Here is a 25,508-nt window from a genome sequence, read left to right as displayed (position 1 = left end):
TGGGTATGAGAAGCAGATGAGGGAAGACATACACCGACTGGTACACCCACGGTGTTACCAGAACGTCCACAGCTATTGCCTGAGGGTCTTTTGACCTGGCGCAATACTTGTCCAGTTTTTTGTTCAGGCGGGACGCCATCATGTCCACCTTTGGTCTTTTCCAACGGTTCACAATCATGTGGAAGACTTCCCGATGAAGTCCCCACTCTCCCGGGTGGAGGTTGTGCCTGCTGAGGAAGTCTGCTTCCCAATTGTCCACTCCCGGAATAAACACTGCTGACAGTGCTATCACATGATTTTCCGCCCAGCGAAAAATCCTTGCAGTTTCTGCCATTGCCCTCCTGCTTCTTGTGCCGCCCTGTCTGTTTACGTGGGCGACTGCCGTGATGTTGTCCCACTGGATCAATACCGGCTGACCTTGAAGCAGAGGTCTTGCCAAGCTTAGAGCATTGTAAATTGCCCTTAGCTCCAGTATATTTATGTGGAGAAAAATCTCCAGACTTGATCACACTCCCTGGAAATTTTTTCCCTGTGTGACTGCTCCCCAGCCTCTCAGGCTGGCCTCCGTGGTCACCAGCATCCAATCCTGAATGCCGAATCTGCGGCCCTCTAGAAGATGAGCACTCTGTAACCACCACAGGAGAGACACCCTTGTCCTTGGAGATAGGGTTATCCGCTGATGCAGCTGAAAATGCGATCCGGACCATTTGTCCAGCAGATCCCACTGAAAAGTTCTTGCGTGGAATCTACCGAATGGAATCGCTTCGTAATAAGCCACCATTTTTCCCAGGACTCTTGTGCAATGATGCACTGACACTTTTCCTGGTTTTAGGAGGTTCCTGACTAGCTCTGATAACTCCCTGGCTTTCTCCTCCTGGAGAAACACCTTTTTCTGGAACTGTGTCCAGAACCATCCCTAGGAACAGCAGACGCGTCGTCGGAAACGGCTGCGATTTTGGATATTTAGAATCCACCCGTGCTGTCGTAGAACTACTTGAGATAGTGCTACTCCGACTTCCAACTGTTCTCTGGACCTTGCCCTTATCAGGAGATCGTCCAAGTAAGGGATAATTAAGACGCCTTTTCTTTGAAGAAGAATCATTTCGGCCATTACTTTGGTAAAGACCCGGGGTGCCGTGGACAATCCAAACGGCAGCGTCTGAAACGGATAGTGACAGTTCCGTACCACGAACCTGAGGTACCCTTGGTGAGAAGGGCAATTTGGGACATGGAGGTAAGCATCCTTGATGTCCAGGGACACCATATAGTCCCCTTCTTCCTGGTTCGCTATCACTGCTCTGAGTGACTCCATCTTGATTTGAACCTTTGTATGTAAGTGTTCAAAGATTTCCCATTTAGAATAGGTCTCACCGAGCCGTCTGGCTTCAGTACCACAATATAGTGTGGAATAATACCCCTTTCCTTGTTGTAGGAGGGGTACTTTGATTATCACCTGCTGGGAATACAGCTTGTGAATTGTTTCCAATACTGCCTCCCTGTCGGAGGAAGACGTTGGTAAAGCAGACATCAGGAGCCTGCGAGGGGGAGACGTCTCGAATCTCCAGTCTGTACCCCTGGGATACTACTTGTAGGATCCAGGGGTCCACTTGCGAGTGAGCCCACTACGCGCTGAAACTCTTGAGACGACCCCCCACCGCACTTGAGTCCGCTTGTACGGCCCCAGCGTCATGCTGAGGACTTGGCAGAAGCTGTGGAGGGCTTCTGTTCCTGGGAATGGGCTGCCTGCTGCAGTCTTCTTCCCTTTCCTCTATCCCTGGGCAGATATGACTGGCCTTTTGCCCGCTTGCCCTTATGGGGACGAAAGGACTGAGGCTGAAAAGACGGTGTCTTTTTCTGCTGAGATGTGATTTGGGGTAAAAAAGGTGGATTTTCCAGCTGTTGCCGAGGCCACCAGGTCCGATGGACCGACCCCAAATAACTCCTCCCCTTTATACGGCAATACTTCCATGTGCCGTTTGGAATCTGCATCACCTGACCACTGTCGTGTCCATAAACATCTTCTGGCAGATATGGACATCGCACTTACTCTTGATGCCAGAGTGCAAATATCCCTCTGTGCATCTCGCATATATAGAAATGCATCCTTTAAATGCTCTATTTCAGTCAGGGAATCCGACCAAGCCACCCCAGCGCTGCACATCCAGGCTGAAGCGATCGCTGGTCGCAGTATAACACCAGTATGTGTGTATATACCTTTTTAGGATATTTTCCAGCCTCTCAGCTGGCTCCTTGAGGGCGGCCCTATCTGGAGACGGTACCGCCACTTGTTTTGATAAGCGTGTGAGCGCCTTATCCACCCTAAAGGGTGTTTCCCAACGCGCCCTAACTTCTGGCGGGAAAGGGTATACCGCCAATAATTTTCTATCGGGGGAAACCCACGCATCATCACACACTTCATTTAATTTATCTGATTCAGGAAAAACTACAGGTAGTTTTTTCACACCCCACATAATACCCTTCTTGTGGTACTTGTAGTATCAGAAATATGTAACACCTCCTTCATTGCCCTTAACATGTAACGTGTGGCCCTAAAGGAAAATACGTTTGTTTCTTCACCGTCGACACTGGAGTCAGTGTCCGTGTCTGTGTCGACCGACTGAGGTAAATGAGCGTTTTACAGCCCCTGACGGTGTTTGAGACGCCTGGACAGGTACTAATTTGTTTGCCGGCCGTCTCAGGTCGTCAACCGACCTTGCAGCGTGTTGACATTATCACGTAATTCCTTAAATAAGCCATCCATTCCGGTGTCGACTCCCTAGAGAGTGACATCACCATTTCAGGCAATTGCTCCGCCTCCTCACCAACATCGTCCTCATACATGTCGACACACACGTACCGACACACAGCACACACACAGGGAATGCTCTGATAGAGGACAGGACCCCACTAGCCCTTTGGGGAGACAGAGGGAGAGTTTGCCAGCACACACCAAAAACGCTATAATTATACAGGGACAACCTTTATATAAGTGTTTTTCCCTTATAGCATTTTAATATATATATACATATCGCCAAATAAGTGCCCCCCCTCTCTGTTTTAACCCTGTTTCTGTAGTGCAGTGCAGGGGAGAGCCTGGGAGCCTTCCCACCAGCATTTCTGTGAGGGAAAATGGCGCTGTGTGCTGAGGAGAATAGGCCCCGCCCCCTTTTCGGCGGGCTTCTTCTCCCGTTTTTCTGAGACCTGGCAGGGGTTAAATACATCCATATAGCCCCCAGGGGCTATATGTGATGTATTTTTAGCCAGAATAAGGTACTATCATTGCTGCCCAGGGCGCCCCCCCCAGCGCCCTGCACCCTCAGTGACCGCTGCTATGAAGTGTGCTGACAACAATGGCGCACAGCTGCAGTGCTGTGCGCTACCTTATGAAGACTGAAGAGTCTTCTGCCGCCGTTTCTGGACCTTCACTTTTCGGCATCTGCAAGGGGGGTCGGCGGCGCGGCTCCGGGACGAACCCCAGGGTGAGACCTGTGTTCCGACTCCCTCTGGAGCTAATGGTGTCCAGTAGCCTAAGAAGCCAATCCATCCTGCACGCAGATGAGTTCACTTCTCTCCCCTAAGTCCCTCGTAGCAGTGAGCCTGTTGCCAGCAGGACTCACTGAAAATAAAAAACCTAACAAACTTTTACTCTAAGCAGCTCTTTAGGAGAGCCACCTAGATTGCACCCTTCTCGGCCGGGCACAAAAATCTAACTGAGGCTTGGAGGAGGGTCATAGGGGGAGGAGCCAGTGCACACCACCTGATCCTAAAGCTTTTACTTTTGTGCCCTGTCTCCTGCGGAGCCGCTAAACCCCATGGTCCTGACGGAGTCCCCAGCATCCACTTAGGACGTCAGAGAAATAAGATTTTACTCACCGGTAAATCTATTTCTCGTAGTCCGTAGTGGATGCTGGGGACTCCGTAAGGACCATGGGAAATAGACGGGCTCCGCAGGAGACAGGGCACTCCAAGAAAGAATTAGGACTACTGGTGTGCACTGGCTCCTCCCTCCATGCCCCTCCTCCAGACCTCAGTTAAGGAAACTGTGCCCGGAATAGCTGACAGTACAAGGAAAGGATTTTGGAATCCAGGGTAAGACTCATACCAGCCACACCAATCACACCGTATAACTTGTGATAACATATCCAGTTAACAGTATGAACAACAAGAGCATCAGCCAACCTGATGCCAACATAACATAACCCTTTATTAAGCAATAACCATATACAAGTATTGCAGAAGAAGTCCACACTTGGGACGGGCGCCCAGCATCCACTACGGACTACGAGAAATAGATTTACCGGTGAGTAAAATCTTATTTTCTCTAACGTCCTAGTGGATGCTGGGGACTCCGTAAGGACCATGGGGATTATACCAAAGCTCCCAAACGGGCGGGAGAGTGCGGATGACTCTGCAGCACCAAATGAGCAAACACAAGGTCCTCCTCAGCTAGGGTATCAAACTTGTAGAATTTTGCAAAAGTGTTTGAACCCGACCAAGTTGCTGCTCAGCAAAGCTGTAATGCCGAGACCCCTCGGGCAGCCGCCCAAGAAGAACCCACCTTCCTTGCGGAATGGGCTTCAACTGATTTTGGATGCGGCAATCCAGCCACAGAATGAGCCTGCTGAATCGTGTTACAGATCCAGTGAGCAATAGTTTGCTTTGAAGCAGGAGCACCCAGCTTGTTGGATGCATACAGAACAAACAGCGAGTCAGTTTCCCTGACTCCAGCCGTTCTGGCTACATAAATCTTCAAAGCCCTGACTACATCTAGTAACTTGGAATCCTCCAAGTCACGAGTAGCCGCAGGCACCACAATAGGTTGGTTCAAATGAATAGATGACACCACCTTTGGCAGAAATTGCGGACGAGTCCGTAATTCTGCCCTGTCCATATGGAAAACCAGATAGGGGCTTTTACATGACAAAGCCGCCAATTCTGACACACGCCTAACCGAAGCTAAGGCCAATAGCAAGACCACTTTCCACGTGCGATATTTTAACTCCACGGTCTTAAGTGGCTCAAGCCAGTGAGATTTCAGGAAACTCAACACCACGTTAAGATCCCAAGGTGCCACTGGTGGCACAAAAGGGGGGCTGAATATGCAGCACTCCCTTTACAAAGGTCTGAACTTCAGGAAGAGAAGCCAGTTCCCTTTGAAAGAAAATGGATAGGGACGAAATCTGGACCTTGATGGACCCTAATTTTAAGCGCATAGTCACTCCCGACTGTAGGAAGTGAAGGAAACGGCCCAGCTGGAATTCCTCTGTAGGAACCTTCCTGGCCTCACACCAAGCAACATATTATCGCCCTATACGGTGATAATGTTTTGCTGTCACGTCTTTCCTAGCCTGTATCAGCGTAGGAATAACTTTATCCGGAACACCTTTCTCCGCTAGGATCCGGCGTTCAACCGCCATGCCGTCAAACGCAGCCGCGGTAAATCTTGGAACAGACAGGGCCCCTGTTGCAACAGATCCTGTCTGAGAGGCAGAGGCCATGGGTCCTCTGTGAGCATTTCTTGCAGTTCCAGATACCAAGTCCTTATTGGCCAATCTGGAACAATGAGTATTGTTCCCACTCCTCTTTTTCTTATGATTCTCAGCATCCTGGGTATGAGAGAAAGAGGAGGAAACACATAAACCGACTGGAACACCCACGGTGTCACTAGAGCGTCCACAGCTATCGCCTGAGGGTCTCTTGACCTGGCACAATATTTGTAGCTTTTTGTTTAGGCGGGATGCCATCATGTCCGCCTGTGGCAGTTCCCATCAATTTGTAATCTGTGTGAAGACTTCTTGATGAAGTCCCCACTCTCCCGGGTGGAGGTCGTGCCTGCTGAGGAAGTCTGCTTCCCAGTTGTCCACTCCCGGAATGAACATTGCTGACAGTGCTCTCACGTGATTTTTCGCCCAGCGAAGAATTCTGGTGGCTTCCGCCATCGCCACCCTGCTCCCTGTGCCGCCTTGGCGGTTTACATGAGCCACTGCGGTGATGTTGTCTGATAGAATCAGCGCGAAGCAGGGTCTCCGCTTGACTTAGGGCGTTGTATATGGCCCTTAGTTCTAGGATATTGATGAGAAGGCAAGTCTCCTGACTTGACCACAGACCCTGGAAATTTCTTCCCTGTGTGACTGCCCCCCACCCTCGGAGGCTTGCATCCGTGGTCACCAGGACCCAGTCCTGAATGCCGAATCTTCGGCCCTCGAGAAGGTGAGCACTCTGCAGCCACCACAGAAGAGACACCCTGGCCCTGGGGGATAGGGTGATCAGCCGATGCATTTGTAGATGTGATCCGGACCACTTGTCCAACAGATCCCATTGAAAGGTTCTCGCATGGAACCTGCCGAAGGGAATGGCCTCGTAAGATGCCACCATCTTTTCCCAGGACTCGCGTGCAGTGATGCACCGACACCCATTTTGGTTTGAGAGGTCTCTGACCAGTGTCATGAGTTCCTGAGCCTTCTCCATCGGGAGAAAAACCTTCTTCTGGTCTGTCTCCAGAATCACGCCCCGAAAGGGCAGACGCGTCGTAGGAATCAGCTGCGACTTTGGAATATTCAGAATCCAGCCGTGCTGTTGTAACACTTCCCGAGAGCGTGCTACGCTGATCAGCAACTGTTCTCTGGACCTCACCTTTATGAGGAGATCGTCCCAGTATGGGATAATTGTGACTCCCTGCTTTCGCAGGAGCACCCTCATTTCCGCCATTACCTTGGTAAATATTCTCGGTGCCGTGGAGAGACCAAACGGCAACGTCTGGAATTGGTAATGACAATCCTGTACCACAAATCTGAGGTACTCCTGATGAGGTGGATAAATGGGGACATGCAGGTAAGCATCCTTTATGTCCAGAGACACCATAAAATCCCCCTCTTCCAGGCTTGTAATGACCGCTCTGAGCGATTCCATCTTGAACTTGAACCTTTTCAGGTAAATGTTCAGGGATTTTAAATTCAAAATGGGTCTGACCGAACCGTCCGGTTTCGGTACCACAAACATTGTGAAATAGTAACCCCTTTCCTGTTGAAGGAGGGTAACCTGCACCACCACCTGCTGGAGATATAATTTGTGAATTGCCTGTACACTAATTCCCTCTCTAAGGGGGAAGCTGGCCGGGCCATCGGTGAGGGGGCATCTCCTCAAAGTCCAGCTTGCATCCCTGAGACACAATATCTATTGCCCAGGGATCTAACAGGGAGTGAACCCACTTGTGGCTGAATTTACGCAGGCGTGCCCCCACCGGGCCTAGCTCCGCCTGTGGAGCCCCAGCGACATGCGGTGGATTTTTGTAGAGGCCTGGGAGGACTTCTGTTCCTGGGACCTAGCTGTGTTGTGCAGCTTCCTTCCTCTGCCCCCGCCTCTGGCAAGAAAGGACGCACCTCGGACTTTATGGTTTCTTTGTTCGAAAGGCTGCATTCGACAATGTCGTGCTTTCCTAGGCTGTGCAGAAATATACGGCAAAATATCAGAATTACCAGCTATAGCTGTGGAGACCAGGCCCGAGAACCCTTCTCCACACAATCTCCATATGCCTCTTAAGTCGGCACCATCTGTCCATTGCATATTCTACAGGACACGTCAAGCAGAAATCAACATAGCTTTGTCTCTAGGACCCAGTATACTCATGTCTCTTTGGGCATGTTTTATTTATATATATAATATATCTATCTCTTAAGACAGCATCTTTAATATATATATATCTCTCTCTCTATCTATATCTATATCTATATCTATATCTATATATATATATATATATATGACCAAATAAATTATGTCAATATATTAAATATACCCCATGAAGAAGTCCAAGAGACGAAACGCGTTGGGCCTTTACCCAGAGACCTCCTGCTACATCAGTTAAGACTTTTTAAAAAAAACTATTCTCTTATTTTGCACAGACTATTTGCACTTTATTTGAGATTGCTTTCTCATATCAAATTGCCCTTTTTTAAAACAGTCATCTCCTAGAGAAACTGAATTTTTATTGTATTATACTTATTGGTACTGTATTTTGTATTTTTTATTATACTCTATAGTGTTGTGAAACAAGAATAAAAAAATAAGAATTTACTTACCGATAATTCTATTTCTCGTAGTCCGTAGTGGATGCTGGGGACTCCGTCAGGACCATGGGGAATAGCGGCTCCGCAGGAGACAGGGCACAAAAGCAAGCTTTTAGGATCACATGGTGTGTACTGGCTCCTCCCCCTATGACCCTCCTCCAAGCCTCAGTTAGGTACTGTGCCCGGACGAGCGTACACAATAAGGAAGGATCTTGAATCCCGGGTAAGACTCATACCAGCCACACCAATCACACCGTACAACTTGTGATCTGAACCCAGTTAACAGTATGATAACAAAGAAGTAGCCTCTTAAAAAAGATGGCTCACAACAATAATAACCCGATTTTTGTAACAATAACTATGTACAAGTAATGCAGACAATCCGCACTTGGGATGGGCGCCCAGCATCCACTACGGACTACGAGAAATAGAATTATCGGTAAGTATATTCTTATTTTCTCTAACGTCCTAGTGGATGCTGGGGACTCCGTCAGGACCATGGGGATTATACCAAAGCTCCCAAACAGGCGGGAGAGTGCGGATGACTCTGCAGCACCGAATGAGAGAACTCCAGGTCCTCTTTAGCCAGAGTATCAAATTTGTAAAATTTTACAAACGTGTTCTCCCCTGACCACGTAGCTGCTCGGCAAAGTTGTAATGCCGAGACCCCTCGGGCAGCCGCCCAAGATGAGCCCACCTTCCTTGTGGAGTGGGCTTTTACAGTTTTAGGCTGTGGCAGGCCTGCCACAGAATGTGCAAGTTGAATTGTGCTACAGATCCAACGAGCAATCGTCTGCTTAGACGCAGGAGCACCCATCTTGTTGGGTGCATACAAGATAAACAACGAGTCAGATTTTCTGACTCCAGCTGTCCTTGAAATATATATTTTCAATGCTCTGACAACGTCCAGTAACTTGGAGTCCTCCAAGTCGCTAGTAGCCGCAGGCACCACAATAGGCTGGTTCAAGTGAAAAGCCGAAACCACCTTAGGGAGAAAATGAGGACGTGTCCGCAGTTCTGCCCTGTCCGAATGGAAAATCAGATATGGGCTTTTGTACGATAAAGCCGCCAACTCTGAAACTCTCCTGGCTGAAGCCAGGGCCAATAGCATGGTTACTTTCCATGTAAGATACTTCAAATCTACCGATTTGAGAGGCTCAAACCAATGAGATTTGAGAAATTCCAAAACTACGTTTAGATCCCACGGTGCCACTGGAGGCACAATTGGGGGTTGTATATGTAGTACACCCTTGACAAAAGTTTGTACTTCAGGCACTGAAGCCAATTCTTTCTGGAAGAAGATTGATAAGGCCGAAATTTGAACTTTAATAGACCCCAATTTGAGGCCCATAGACAATCCTGCCTGCAGGAAATGTAGGAATCGACCCAAATGAAATTCTTCCGTTGGGGCCTTCTTGGCCTCACACCACGCAACATATTTTCTCCAAATGCGGTGATAATATTGTGCGGTCACTTCCTTCCTAGCTTTAATCAAGGTAGGAATAACTTCCTCTGGAATGCCCTTATCTTTTAGAATCCGGCGTTCAACCGCCATGCCGTCAAACGCAGTCGCGGTAAGTCTTGGAACATACAAGGTCCCTGCTGAAGCAGATCCCTTCTTAGAGGTAGAGGCCACGGATCTTCCGTGAGCATCTCTTGAAGTTCCGGATACCAAGTTCTTCTTGGCCAATCCGGAGCCACTAGTATTGTTCTTACTCCCCTTTTCCGTATAATTCTCAGTACCTTTGGTATGAGAGGCAGAGGAGGAAACACATACACTGACTGGTACACCCACGGTGTTACCAGAGCGTCCACAGCTATTGCCTGAGGGTCTCTTGACCTGGCGCAATATCTGTCCAGTTTTTTGTTGAGGCGAGACGCCATCATGTCCACCTTTGGTTTTTCCCAATGGTTCACAATCATGTGGAAAACTTCCAGATGAAGTCCCCACTCTCCCGGGTGAAGGTCGTGTCTGCTGAGGAAGTCTGCTTCCCAGTTGTCCACTCCCGGGATGAACACTGCTGACAGTGCTATGACATGATTTTCCGCCCAGCGAAGAATCCTTGCAGCTTCTGTCATTGCTCTTCTGCTTCTCGTGCCGCCTTGTCTGTTTACGTGGGCGACTGCCGTGATGTTGTCCGACTGGATCAACACCGGCTGACCCTGAAGCAGCGGTTTCGCCAAGCTTAGAGCATTGTAGATCGCTCTTAGCTCTAGTATATTTATGTGAAGAGACGTCTCCAGGTTTGACCATACACCCTGGAAGTTTCTTCCGTGTGTGACTGCTCCCCAGCCCCGTAGGCTGGCATCCGTAGTCACCAGGACCCAGTCCTGTATGCCGAACCTGCGGCCCTCTAACAGATGGGCACTCTGCAACCACCACAGGAGAGACAACCTTGTCCTTGGTGACAGTGTTATCCGCTGATGCATGTGCAGATGCGATCCGGACCATTTGTCCAGCAGATCCCACTGCAATATTCGTGCATGGAATCTGCCGAATGGAATTGCTTCGTAAGAAGCCACCATCTTTCCCAGGACTCTTGTGCATTGATGTACCGACACATTTCCTGGTTTTAGGAGGTTCCTGACAAGTTCGGATAACTCCCTTGCTTTCTCCTCCGGGAGAAACACCTTTTTCTGAACCGTGTCCAGAATCATTCCCAGGAACAGCAGACGTGTTGTCGGGGTCAATTGAGATTTTGGAAGATTCAGAATCCACCCGTGTTGTTGAAGCACTACTTGGGTTAGTGCTACACCGACTTCCAGCTGTTCTCTGGACTTTGCCCTTATCAGGAGATCGTCCAAGTAAGGGATAATTAATACGCCTTTTCTTCGTAGAAGAACCATCATTTCGGTCATTACCTTGGTAAAGACCCGAGGTGCCGTGGACAAACCAAACGGCAGCGTTTGAAACTGATAATGACAGTCTTGTATCACGAACCTGAGATACCCTTGGTGTGAGGGGTAAATTGGGACATGCAGATAAGCATCTTTTATGTCCAGGGACACCATGAAGTCCCCTTCTTCCAGATTCGCTATCACTGCTCTTAGTGACTCCATCTTGAACTTGAATTTCTGTATGTACAGGTTCAAGGATTTCAGATTTAGAATAGGTCTTACCGAACCGTCCGGCTTCGGTACCACAAATAGTGTGGAATAATACCCCTTTCCCTGTTGTAGGAGGGGTACCTTGACTATCACCTGCTGAGAATACAGCTTGTGAATGGCTTCCAATACCGTCGCCCTTTCTGAGGGAGACGTTGGTAAAGCAGACTTTAGGAAACGGCGAGGGGGAGATCTTTCGAATTCCAACATGTAACCCTGAGATACTATCTGCAGGATCCACGGGTCCACCTGTGAGCGAGCCCACTGATTGCTGAAAATCTTTAGTCGACCCCCCACCGCTCCTGAGTCCGCTTGTAAAGCCCCAGCGTCATGCTGATGGCTTTGTAGAACCCGGGGCGGGCTTCTGGTCCTGGGCAGGGGCTGCTTGCTGCCCTCTCTTACCCTTTCCTCTGCCTCGTGGCAGATAAGACTGTCCTTTTGCCCGCTTGTTTTTATAGGAGCGAAAGGACTGCGGCTGAAAAGACGGTGTCTTTTTCTGTTGGGAGGGGGTCTGAGGTAAAAAAGTGGATTTGCCGGCAGTTGCCGTGGCCACCAGATCCGATAGACCAACCCCAAATAATTCCTCTCCTTTATATGGCAATACTTCCATATGCCTTTTGGAATCCGCATCACCTGACCACTGTCGCGTCCATAAACTTCTTCTGGCAGATATGGACATCGCACTTACTCTCGATGCCAGAGTGCAAACATCCCTCTGAGCATCTCGCATATAAAGAAACGCATCCTTTAATTGCTCTAGAGTCAATAAAATACTGTCCCTATCCAGGGTATCAATATTTTCAGTCAGGGAATCCAACCACACTACCCCAGCACTGCACATCCAGGCTGAGGCTATTGCTGGTCGGAGTATAACACCAGTATGCGTGTATATACTCTTCAGGGTAGTTTCCAGCCTCCTATCTGCTGGATCCTTGAGGGCGGCCGTATCTGGAGACGGCAACGCCACTTGTTTTGATAAACGTGTGAGCGCTTTATCCACCCTAGGGGGTGTTTCCCAGCGCGCCCTAACCTCTGGTGGGAAAGGGTATAATGCCAATAACTTCTTAGAAATTAGCAGTTTTCTATCTGGGTTAACCCACGCTTCATCACACACGTCATTCAATTCCTCTGATTCTGGAAAAGCTACAGGTAGTTTTTTCACCCCCCACATAATACCCCTTTTTGAGGTACCTGCAGTATCAGAGATCTGCAAAGCCTCCTTCATTGCCGTGATCATATAACGTGTGGCCCTATTGGAAAATACGTTTGTTTCTTCACCGTCGACACTAGATTCATCTGTGTCGGTACCTGTGTCGACTGACTGAGGTAAGGGACGTTTTACAGCCCCTGACGGTGTCTGAGAGGCCTGAGCAGGTACTAACTGGTTTTCCGGCCGTCTCATTTCGTCAACTGACTTTTGTAATGTACTAACATTATCACGTAATTCCATAATTAAAGCCATCCATTCCGGTGTCGACTCCCTAGGGGGTGACATCACCATTACCGGCAATTGCTCCGCCTCCACACCAACATCGTCCTCATACATGTCGACACACACGTACCGACACACAGCAGACACACAGGGAATGCTCTTATCGAAGACAGGACCCCACTAGCCCTTTGGGGAGACAGAGGGAGAGTTTGCCAGCACACACCAAAAGCGCTATAAAATGTATATAAACAACCCTAAAAGGTGTTGTTTTTGTTATATGCGCTTTAAATAATAAGAATTTACTTACCGATAATTCTATTTCTCGGAGTCCGTAGTGGATGCTGGGGTTCCTGAAAGGACCATGGGGAATAGCGGCTCCGCAGGAGACAGGGCACAAAAAGTAAAGCTTTTCCAGATCAGGTGGTGTGCACTGGCTCCTCCCCCTATGACCCTCCTCCAGACTCCAGTTAGGTACTGTGCCCGGACGAGCGTACACAATAAGGGAGGATTTTGAATCCCGGGTAAGACTCATACCAGCCACACCAATCACACCGTACAACTTGTGATCTAAACCCAGTTAACAGTATGATAACAGAGGAGCCTCTGAAAGATGGCTCCCTAAACAATAACCCGAATTAGTTAACAATAACTATGTACAAGTATTGCAGATAATCCGCACTTGGGATGGGCGCCCAGCATCCACTACGGACTCCGAGAAATAGAATTATCGGTAAGTAAATTCTTATTTTCTCTATCGTCCTAGTGGATGCTGGGGTTCCTGAAAGGACCATGGGGATTATACCAAAGCTCCCAAACGGGCGGGAGAGTGCGGATGACTCTGCAGCACCGAATGAGAGAACTCCAGGTCCTCCTTTGCCAGGGTATCAAATTTGTAGAATTTTACAAACGTGTTCTCCCCTGACCACGTAGCTGCTCGGCAGAGTTGTAATGCCGAGACCCCTCGGGCAGCCGCCCAAGATGAGCCCACCTTCCTTGTGGAATGGGCCTTAACAGATTTAGGCTGTGGCAGGCCTGCCACAGAATGTGCAAGTTGAATTGTGTTACAAATCCAACGAGCAATCGACTGCTTAGAAGCAGGCGCACCCAACTTGTTGGGTGCATACAGTATAAACAGCGAGTCAGATTTTCTGACTCCAGCCGTCCTTGAAATGTATATTTTTAAAGCTCTGACAACGTCCAACAACTTGGAGTCCTCCAAGTCGCTTGTAGCCGCAGGCACTACAATAGGCTGGTTCAGGTGAAACGCTGATACCACCTTAGGGAGAAAATGCGGACGCGTCCGCAGCTCTGCCCTATCCGAATGGAAAATTAAATAAGGGCTTTTATAAGATAAAGCCGCCAGTTCAGATACTCTCCTGGCGGACGCCAGGGCCAGTAACATAGTCACTTTCCATGTGAGATATTTCAAATCCACATTTTTTAGTGGTTCAAACCAATGGAATTTGAGGAAATCTAAAACTACATTTAGATCCCACGGTGCCACCGGAGGCACCACAAGAGGCTGTATATGCAGTACTCCTTTGACAAAAGTCTGGACCTCAGGAACTGAGGCCAATTCTTTTTGGAAGAATATTGACAGGGCCGAAATTTGAACCTTAATAGATCCCAATTTGAGACCCATAGACAATCCTGATTGCAGGAAATGTAGGAAACGACCCAGTTGAAATTCCTCCGTCGGAGCACTCCGATCCTCGCACCACGCAACATATTTCCGCCAAATGCGGTGATAATGCTTCGCGGTGACTTCCTTTCTTGCCTTAATCAAGGTAGGAATGACTTCTTCTGGAATGCCTTTTCCTTTTAGGATCTGGCGTTCAACCGCCATGCCGTCAAACGCAGCCGCGGTAAGTCTTGGAATAGACACGGTCCCTGCTGAAGCAGGTCCTGTCTTAGAGGTAGAGGCCACGGATCGTCCGTGACCATCTCTTGAAGTTCCGGGTACCAAGACCTTCTTGGCCAATCCGGAGCCACTAGTATTGTTCTTACTCCGCTTTGCCGTATGATTCTCAATACCTTTGGTATGAGAGGCAGAGGAGGAAACACATACACCGACTGGTACACCCAAGGTGTTACCAGCGCGTCCACAGCTATTGCCTGCGGATCTCTTGACCTGGCGCAATACCTGTCCAGTTTTTTGTTGAGGCGAGACGCCATCATGTCCACCATTGGTCTTTCCCAACGGTTTATTAGCATGTGGAAAACTTCTGGATGAAGTCCCCACTCTCCCGGGTGAAGATCGTGTCTGCTGAGGAAGTCTGCTTCCCAGTTGTCCACTCCCGGGATGAACACTGCTGACAGTGCTATCACGTGATTCTCCGCCCAGCGAAGGATCCTGGCAGCTTCTGCCATTGCACTCCTGCTTCTTGTGCCGCCCTGTCTGTTTACATGGGCGACTGCCGTGATGTTGTCCGACTGGATCAACACCGGTCTTCCTTGAAGCAGAGGTTCCGCCTGGCTTAGAGCATTGTAGATTGCTCTTAGTTCCAGAATGTTTATGTGAAGAGACTTTTCCAGGCTCGACCACACTCCCTGGAAGTTTCTTCCTTGTGTGACTGCTCCCCAGCCTCTCAGGCTGGCGTCCGTGGTCACCAGGATCCAATCCTGTATGCCGAATCTGCGGCCCTCCAATAGATGAGCCCTCTGCAACCACCACAGAAGAGATACCCTTGTCCTTGGAGACAGGGTTATCCGCAGGTGCATCTGAAGATGCGTGCATTGATGTACAGACACCTTTTCTGGTTTTAGGAGATTCCTGACCAGGTCGGATAACTCCTTGGCTTTTTCCTCGGGAAGAAAAACCTTTTTCTGAACCGTGTCCAGAATCATCCCTAGGAACAGCAGACGAGTTGTCGGCATTAATTGGGATTTTGGAATTTTCAGAATCCATCCGTGCTGCTTTAGCACCTCTTGAGATATTGCTAATCCCATCTCTAGCTGTTCTCTGGACCTTGCCCTTATTAGGAGATCGTCCAAGTATGGGATAATTAATACGCCTTTTCTTCGAAGAAGAATCATCATCTCGGCCATTACCTTTGTAAAGACCCGAGGTGCCGTGGACAAACCAAACGGCAGCGTCTGAAACTGATTGTGACAGTTTTGTACAACGAACCTGAGGTACCCCTGGTGTGAGGGGTAAATTGGAACGTGAAGATACGCATCCTTGATGTCCAAGGATACCATAAAGTCCCCTTCTTCCAGGTTCGCTATCACTGCTCTGAGTGACTCCATCTTGAACTTGAACTTCTTTATGTACAGGTTCAAGGACTTCAGATTTAGAATAGGCCTTACCGAGCCATCCGGCTTCGGTACCACAAATAGAGTGGAATAATACCCCTTCCCTTGTTGTAGAAGAGGTACCTTGACTATCACCTGCTGAGAGTACAGCTTGTGAATGGCTTCCAAAACCGTCTCCCTTTCGGAAGGGGACGTTGGTAAAGCAGACTTCAGGAAACGGCGAGGTGGATCTGTCTCTAATTCCAACCTGTACCCCTGAGATATTATCTGCAGGATCCAGGGATCTACCTGCGAGTGAGCCCACTGCGCGCTGTAATTTTTGAGACGACCTCCCACCGTCCCCGAGTCCGCTTGAGAAGCCCCAGCGTCATGCTGAGGCTTTTGTAGAAGCCGGGGAGGGCTTCTGTTCCTGGGAAGGAGCTGCCTGTTGCTGTTTCTTCCCTCGACCTCTGCCTCGTGGCAGATATGAATAGCCCTTTGCTCTCTTATTTTTAAAGGAACGAAAGGGCTGCGGTTGAAAAGTCGGTGCCTTTTTTTGTTGGGGAGTGACTTGAGGTAGAAAGGTGGATTTCCCGGCTGTAGCCGTGGCCACCAAATCTGATAGACCGACTCCAAATAACTCCTCCCCTTTATACGGCAAAACTTCCATATGCCGTTTTGAATCCGCATCGCCTGTCCACTGTCGCGTCCATAAAGCTCTTCTGGCCGAAATGGACATAGCACTTACCCGTGATGCCAGTGTGCAGATATCCCTCTGTGCATCACGCATATAAAGAAATGCATCCTTTATTTGTTCTAACGACAGTAAAATATTGTCCCTGTCCAGGGTATCAATATTTTCAATCAGGGACTCTGACCAAACTACCCCAGCACTGCACATCCAGGCAGTCGCTATAGCTGGTCGTAGTATAACACCTGCATGTGTGTATATACTTTTTTGGATATTTTCCATCCTCCTATCTGATGGATCTTTAAGTGCGGCCGTCTCAGGAGAAGGTAACGCCACTTGTTTTGATAAGCGTGTTAGCGCCTTGTCCACCCCTAGGAGGTGTTTCCCAGCGCTCCCTAACCTCTGGCGGGAAAGGGTATAATGCCAATAATTTCTTTGAAATTATCAGCTTTTTATCAGGGGCAACCCACGCTTCATCACACACGTCATTTAATTCTTCTGATTCAGGAAAAACTATAGGTAGTTTTTTCACACCCCACATAATACCCTGTTTAGTGGTACCTGTAGTATCAGCTAAATGTAACGCCTCCTTCATTGCCAAAATCATATAACGTGTGGCCCTACTGGAAAATACGGTTGATTCGTCACCGTCACCACTGGAATCAGTGCCTGTGTCTGGGTCTGTGTCGACCGACTGAGGCAAAGGGCGTTTTACAGCCCCTGACGGTGTTTGAGGCGCCTGGACAGGCACTAATTGATTGTCCGGCCGCCTCATGTCGTCAAACGACTGCTTTAGCGTGTTGACACTATCCCGTAATTCCATAAATAAAGGCATCCATTCAGGTGTCGACCCCCTAGGAGGTGACATCCCCATATTTGGCAATTGCTCCGCCTCCACACCAATATCGTCCTCATACATGTCGACACACACGTACCGACACACAGCAGACACACAGGGAATGCTCTAAACGAAGACAGGACCCACTAGCCCTTTGGGGAGACAGAGGGAGAGTCTGCCAGCACACACCAAAAAGCGCTATATATGACAGGGATAGCCTTATAATAAGTGCTCCCTTATAGCTGCTTTATATATATCAAGATATTGCCATTAAATTTGCCCCCCCTCTCTGTTTTACCCTGTTTCTGTAGTGCAGTGCAGGGGAGAGACCTGGGAGCCGTCCTGACCAGCGGAGCTGTGAGAGGAAATGGCGCCGTGTGCTGAGGAGATAGGCCCCGCCCCTTTTTCGGCGGGCTCGTCTCCCGCTATTTTGTGAATACAGGCAGGGGTTAAATATCTCCATATAGCCTCTGGGGGCTATATGTGAGGTATTTTTAGCCTTTATATAGGTTTACATTTGCCTCCCAGGGCGCCCCCCCCCCCCAGCGCCCTGCACCCTCAGTGACTGCGTGTGAAGTGTGCTGAGAGGAAAATGGCGCACAGCTGCAGTGCTGTGCGCTACCTTTAGAAGACTGCAGGAGTCTTCAGCCGCCGATTCTGGACCTCTTCTTACTTCAGCATCTGCAAGGGGGCCGGCGGCGCGGCTCCGGTGACCATCCAGGCTGTACCTGTGATCGTCCCTCTGGAGCTGATGTCCAGTAGCCAAGAAGCCAATCCATCCTGCACGCAGGTGAATTCACTTCTTCTCCCCTCTGTCCCTCGTTGCAGTGATCCTGTTGCCAGCAGGAATCACTGTAAAATAAAAAACCTAAGCTAAACTTTCTCTAAGCAGCTCTTTATGAGAGCCACCTAGAATTGCACCCTTCTCGGCCGGGCACAAAAATCTAACTGGAGTCTGGAGGAGGGTCATAGGGGGAGGAGCCAGTGCACACCACCTGATCTGGAAAAGCTTTACTTTTTGTGCCCTGTCTCCTGCGGAGCCGCTATTCCCCATGGTCCTTTCAGGAACCCCAGCATCCACTAGGACGATAGAGAAATATAAATATCGCCAAAATATGCCCCCCTTCTCTTTGTTACCCTGTTTCTGTAGTGCAGTGCAGGGGAGAGTCCTGGGAGCCTTCCTCACAGCGGAGCTGAGCAGGAAAATGGCGCTGTGTGCTGAGGAGAATAAGCCCCACCCCCTTTTCGGCTGGCTTTTCTCCCGGGTTTTGAGATATCTGGCCTGGGTTAAATACATACATATAGCCTCAATGGCTATATGTGATGTATTCTTTGCCATCAAAGGTATTAAATATTGCTGCCCAGGGCGCCCCCAGCAGCGCCCTGCACCCTCCGTGACCGTTCAGTGTGAAGTGTGTAGCAACAATGGCGCACAGCTGCAGTGCTGTGCGCTACCTTCATGAAGGCTGAAGAGCCTTCTGCCGCCTGTTTCCGGACCCTCGATCTTCAGCATCTGTAAGGGGGATCGGCGGCGCGGCTCCGGGACGAACCCCAGGGTGACCTGTGTTCCGACTCCCTCTGAAGCTATGTCCAGTAGCCTAAGACTCCAATCCATCCTGCACGCAGGTGAGTTGAAAATCTCTCCCCTAAGTCCCTCGATGCAGTGAGCCTGTTGCCAGCAGGACTCACTGAAAATAATAAACCTAAAAACTTTTTCTAAGCAGCTCTTTAGGAGAGCCACCTAGATTGCACCCTGCTCGGACGGGCACAAAAACCTAACTGAGGCTTGGAGGAGGGTCATAGGGGGGAGGAGCCAGTACACACCATGTGATCCTAAAAGCTTGCTTTTGTGCCCTGTCTCCTGCGGAGCCGCTATTCCCCATGGTCCTGACGGAGTCCCCAGCATCCACTAGGACGTTAGAGAAATATTTTTTTTTTTTATAAACTAACTTTTTTATAAACTATTTTTATATATATATTTAATATATTGACATAATTTATTTGGTCATATAGAAACACCTTAGGTCGCTTGGAACCCCTATCTGGTATCCCTATCTCTCTTTTGCGGCAACCTACCATTGCCGTTTCTTTAGGGGACAGCTGACGCCCAAATAACTGGGAGTGTTCATTGAACTATTTGGGAATTGTAATATCACAAGTGGCGCGGCATTCTTTTGCTATCACATAGATAGATATAGATATATATAGATATATATATATATATATATATATATCTATATCTATATATATCTACATACTAGGGTCTCAATCTCTGTTGATAAGGTAACTATCTACGCTGCCACAGCGCTATAAACCCATGCCGACGCCATCGCCGGTCTGAGTAGTGTACCAGAATGTGCACGCTATCTGCAGGATCCCTGAGAATAGCTGTTACGACAGGGCTACCTTTTGTGACACCCTAGGGCAGGCATGTCCAAACTGCGGCCCTCCAGCTGTTGAGAAACTACACATCCCAGCATACCCTGACACAGCTTTATCATTCTCTGACAGCAAAACTGTGTCAGGGCATGCTGGGATGTGTAGTTTCACAACAGCTGGAGGGCCGCAGTTTGGACATGCCTGCCCTAGGGGAAGATTCCCATCGTATCCTGGCCCTATTGCTGAAAGGATACTACCTGAGAATTCTTTGTGGGAAACTGCAGTCTCTTGTCTGGAGATTCCCACTCTTTTTTCTCATGAGAAGAGGGAAATTTACCTCAGCTTTCTTCCACTTAAACATGTGTACCCTTGTGTCAGGGACAGATGAGTCATCAGTGATATGCAAATCATCTTTTATTACAATAATCATATTTATTGAATACTTTCCTGCCATTTTGGCTGTAACTTTGCATTATCGTAGTCGACACTGGAGTCAACCTCCATGTCGATATCAGTGTTTATTATTTTGGATAGTGAGCATTGAGAGACTCTGAAGGTCTCTGCGACAGAGGGACAAACATGGCTAGATTTCCTGTCTGTTCTCTAATCTTTTGTGCCATAAATTCACCTTAGCACTTACACATATCCAAACCGATGTCAGCGTTGTCGACGGAGACACCCTCACACACATTAGCTCCATCTCCTCCTTAGGGGAGCCTTTTACCTCAGACATGTCGACATACACGTACCGACACACAGGGGATGCTCTATTTGAAGACCGTTCCCCCACAAGGCCCTTTGGAGAGACAGAGAGAGAGTATGCCAGCACACACCCCAGCGCTATATGACCCAGGAATCACACAGTAACGTAGTGTTAACCCAGTAGCTGCTGTATATATTGTTTTTACGCCAAATTTATGTGCCCCCCCTCTCTTTTCACCCCCTTCTATCGTGCTTCTGCAGGGGAGAGCCTGGGGAGCTTCCTCTCAGCTGAGCGGTGGAGAGAAAATGGCGCTGGTGAGTGCTGAGGAAGAAGCCCCGCCCCCTCAGCGGCGGTCTTCTGTCCCGCGATTTTGTGTAAAAATAATGGCGGGGGCTCATGCATATTACAGTGCCCAGCTGTATATATGCCCTATTTTGCCAGGAGGTACTCAATTACTGCCCAGGGCGCCCGCCACCTGCACCCTACAATGACCGGAGTGTGTGGGTTAGTGTGGGAGCAATGGTGCACAGCTGCAGTGCTGTGCGCTACCTCATATGAAGACAGGAGTCTTCTGCCCGCCGATTTTGACGTCTTCTTGCTTCACCCGCCGGCTTCTGTCTTCTGGCTCTGCGAGGGGGAAGGCGGGCCGGCTCTGGGAACGGACGACCAAGGTTAAGTTCCTGTGTACGATCCCTCTGTAGCTAATGGTGTCCAGTAGCCTAAGAAGCGCAACCTAGCTGCAGTTAGTAGGTTTGCTTCTCTCCCCTCAGTCCCACGTAGCAGAGAGTCTGTTGCCAGCAGAAGCTCTCTGAAAATAAAAAGCCTAACAAAATACTTTCTTATTAGCAAGCTCAGGAGAGCTCACTAAAATGCACCCAGCTCCGTCCGGGCACAGATTCTAACTGAGGTCTGGAGGAGGGAGGAGCCAGTGCACACCAGTAGTCCTAATTCTTTCTTGGAGTGCCCAGTCTCCTGCGGAGCCCGTCTATTCCCCATGGTCCTTACGGAGTCCCCAGCATCCACTAGGACGTTAGAGAAACATAGGTGCCCTATCAAACAAACTTACCAAGATCAATTTATTGACATGTAATAATGTGACCGAAAAGGGAAGCACATTTGCCTCATTTTTGACAAAACTCCTGCCACAAACCAATTTAAGTGGCTAACGCTGCACTTCACACAGGTGTACAGAGACTATAATTCTGACAAAAAAAATATAAAGATTCCCTAGCACACTATGGCAGGCAGTCTGGTCATAATTCACAGACATCAGCCAGGTAACAGCTGCAGAGAATATCCCCACCAACAACAAGCGTAAGGTAGGCACCCTGTAATCCCAAAGTACGTCTAATTGGGGCTACAGTGTCCTCATTCAAAAAATAAATAAAATTTAAAAAAAATCAACACTTCTATAAATCTACCATTGGCCATTCGCTTTCTTTTTCAAGACGAAAGCTGTGAAATGGGTAAAGGACGACATCTCTACTAGAACAGTACATAACAGCACCAGCGTAACCGTATTAAATTGCAGCTATCTGTACTGCTTTGATTTTACTGAATGTTCGTGAGCTTTTACTCTTGAAACCTACTGTGTGACCATACTCTTATTTTGCATTTGTCACCGTTCCCTTTTGCATTTTGATGCGATTATATGCCTGGCACTGCCTGACACATGACAGACAGCACGCTCATGACAACGGAGCACAGTGCCCTGTTTATAGAGCTTGCTTATGGAGAAAACAACTCGCTCACTTTCCATCCAAGACAACTGCTTGAAGATGGATCAAGCAAAGCCTGAACAAGGAAGTAGTGCAGAACAAGCACCCTGAACACATTCTCCCAGACAACCAATGACAGAGAGAGAAATCAGATTAATATGCAACATGCAGAACACACAAATCATTACCTGAAGTCTGGAAAGTACAAGAGACCAAAGGAGCAGGAACCGAAGGATCTTTGCTTTCTTGCTTTTCTTTACTGGACGGAGTGCCAATGGTTGGGTCCTTTGCAGGAGGCAGAGGCCGGGAGACCGGTTCGTCAAGCTCTGTCCCAAACGCTTCTTTTTTAACATGACCACCCTTATCAGAGCTTGGAATGCTTTCTTTTACTCTGTCCTGCGTATCTTCCTTTTTCTTGGGCTGATCTTTCAGACTACGGTCTTCCTGCTGCCTACCTTCTTTCTCTTTAACTTGCTCACCTCTGGGAACTTTCGGAACGATTTCATCTGCAAACGCAACAGCAGCGGGCTTTCCAAAATGCGATGGTGCCGTTATTGGCAACAAATCTTCAGAAAATACAGCTTTTCCAAACGCTTCCATCTGCAAAGGCTTCTCTTGATTGGACGTATTGGTAACCGTTTCATCTGCTAGAAGATCAGTATCCTCTGAGAGATAGGACGTGGGCTGATAAGACTCTAGGTAGGCTTTGCTGGGAGGAAGCTCTTTCCACTTTGGAATACTTTCAGGTTCCTTTTCTGGAGTAAAGTCTTGTGACTTTACAGTGCCTAGGACAGCTGTGGCTGAATCCTTTTTGATAGTTTCTGCCTCCCAGTGTTTGTAGGATGGTTCACTCTGTTCAGACTCTGGAGAGCTGTCATCAAAGTGTGGAGTAAAGTGGGAGTCAAACTCGGTCTTGAGTGCCTTTGAAAAATCTTTTGCCAACTGTTCCGGTATGGTTTCCTTTATCAAGTCACATGCTATGGATATGTAGGGTGTTTCAGGCTCTTCAACTGGAGACTCCTCCTTGGTCTTAACAGGTGCAGGAACGCGTTGATCTTGCACACTCCCTTTATTTGTAGCTTCTTCATACGATGGTGGCTTTTCAGATTCAAACTTGATCTTTTCCTCACTGACAAGGGTCACATGTCTGACTGGGGAAACATCAGGCTGGGGTGCCATAGTATTTAAACCAACAGGGGCGGACGTTAGAGGTGCTTCCATGACAATATCAGGCAAAACTGGTGAGGATACAGCATCTGAATCTTCAAATAGAGGTGTGTTTTGTAATGTCGGACTAACATTCTCCACGGAGGTTTTAGCAGCAGTCGGAACCAGATCTATTTTAGGCTCGTAAGCAAGCTTTGGTATGCCAGTCTCGTAGACTTCACTTTCATATGCCTCTTGCACAATATCTGGGGTAAGCCCTTCTGGCTTGTTAGGCACCTGTGTTACGGCATTCCCAGATGCACTCTGAGTTGTGACATAGCCACCTTCTCGGTCAACGGGTTCAAAGAATGGGTTAACGGTCGCAATGTTTGAGCCTAGGTGAGAAAAAGCCATGCGAGTTTCAATTCCTTCCATCTTTTTCTCCTCATCAGTCTTGTTCCCAGAAGCTGGACTCGCTGGAAAGCCCAGAGGACTGGTTTGTTGCAAAGGAGCAGAAGGTTCATAATTTGAAGAATCAGAGATGGCATCGGGCGACACTGGCGAAATATCATCAGATAGGTCTAGATCCTTTTCTTCGCTATATTTTTCCTCTGGCTTTACAATAGACTCAAAATTCAAAGCACTAATATTACTTTTAAGATCAACAGCCACGTACTTAGGTTCATAATCCATTTCATAAGCCCTTGTGCCCATAAATGGCTTGAAATCAACATACTGTTCATCCTGACCTTCTTTGAAATCTGCAAACTCTTCATGAGGTGGCCCCACAGATTTTAGCATTCCAGAAAACGTTTCCTTAGCAGACTGCGTGTATACTTTCGTGTAGTCTCCATACAGAGTCTCAGGTTGTGACGTGGGGTGTTCAACAGCATGACCCCTTTCAGAAAAGATCAAGTCTTCCTTTGTGTCACCTGGAGCGTGCTTGTAGCCTACTTCAGAATAGTCAGTCTCCATGTCATGACCAAACTTCCCCACTACAGAAGAGCCCGCTAAGGACTGTGATAGCGCATACACATCACTAACGGTGCCTTGCAAAGCTTCAGGTGCAGTAGAGTCAGCAGGAAAAGCACGATCTTTAGAATAATCAGGAGAAAGAGGAAACAAAGGAGGAAGGGAAGTAGACTGAAGCAGCAGAGATGAGAGCTCCTCTTGGCCAGCCGACACAGTACCAGAAGGCTGCTGGAAATCCATTACATGGGCTGTGGCGGCGAACAGAAAGGGAAGATATCAGTAGCAGACAGGAGCAAAACATTTAGAAGAAAGAGCAAAAGATACAGAATTATTTTGAAAAACAAAGTGAACACGAAGGAACAAAAACTAAAAAATACAGTTCAGGGGGAAGTTGGATGGTGCCTTCTGTGAACAAATTGTTTTTAAATGTTCATCACTACAGCGTACCTGTGCCCAAGAGCATGAGCCTTGGACCCACCAGGATGAGCACATCATAATCTTCCTAGAGCTTGGATGAGAAAGCACCTAAGATTCAACTTTGGCTCCTTTTATTTTATTCCTCTTTAATGAAAGAGTAACTAAACCCCAAAAAAGCTAAAATTTAAAAAATGACCATCTGTATTTCCTCCAGCTTCATTATAAAAACAGCTGGAGCTCCTCCCACATTATTACTTTCCTAATGGGATGCAATACAGATCAACTCGCTGAGAATGCAGTCACTTAAGCTGTTGAACCACGGTTGCACTAGCGCCCATGTTATGTGGATGTCATTAGCTCCAAGTATTTTGATAGGCTACATTCTATTAGTGCAACCCTAAGCATGGTTTCCTCCTGTGTGTCCAAATGACAGGTACGCTTTAAATCAAGTTCAAAGGAATTTTATGCTAGTGATACATGGTTTGCCATTGAGAGGAGTGTACTAAAAACAACTAGATGCTCATACAGGAGGGGGGGGGGGGGAAGATTCAAATATATTTAAAAACATATTGAAGAGTCTGAGATGAATGGTATACTCCAATACTTTTGGTTAAAAATAGGCTTCTTTCCCCCATGAACAGTTAGAAAAGTGGATCCAAGTTGGCCAATAAAGAGAAGACAACAGAGGAAAAGCAGTGTCAGTAGCTTAGAAGAACTTGCCTGCAGAGGAGTGCATCAGAGGAGCAGATGAAGCAGGAAGAGGAAAGAGGTTCACATCTGAAAAACAAACAAAACAAGACCTCAGCAGAG

General features: G+C 48.1%; 1 protein-coding gene across 3 annotated transcripts in view; it reads right to left on the bottom strand.

Annotated features, from left to right (window-relative positions):
• RTN4 (reticulon 4) overlaps positions 1–25,508 on the bottom strand; it is a 104,370-nt gene that overhangs the window by 57,485 nt on the left and 21,377 nt on the right. Inside the window, exons 2-3 of one of the 3 annotated variants that reach the window (XM_063918636.1) lie at positions 25,419–25,475; positions 22,352–24,529 (exon numbers count right to left, since the gene is read on the bottom strand). The exons of 1 other annotated variant lie outside the window; for it this stretch is intronic. In XM_063918636.1, the coding sequence (XP_063774706.1) occupies positions 22,352–24,529; positions 25,419–25,475 (2,235 nt within the window). The remainder of the gene's footprint in view (positions 1–22,351; positions 24,530–25,418; positions 25,476–25,508) is intronic. One more of the 3 variants, XM_063918637.1, reaches the window with a different exon arrangement.

The sequence above is a fragment of the Pseudophryne corroboree genome, chromosome 4 (genome assembly GCF_028390025.1).
Source record: "Pseudophryne corroboree isolate aPseCor3 chromosome 4, aPseCor3.hap2, whole genome shotgun sequence".
Lineage (NCBI taxonomy): Eukaryota > Metazoa > Chordata > Amphibia > Anura > Myobatrachidae > Pseudophryne > Pseudophryne corroboree.
This window is presented reverse-complemented; position numbering and strand designations above follow the sequence as displayed.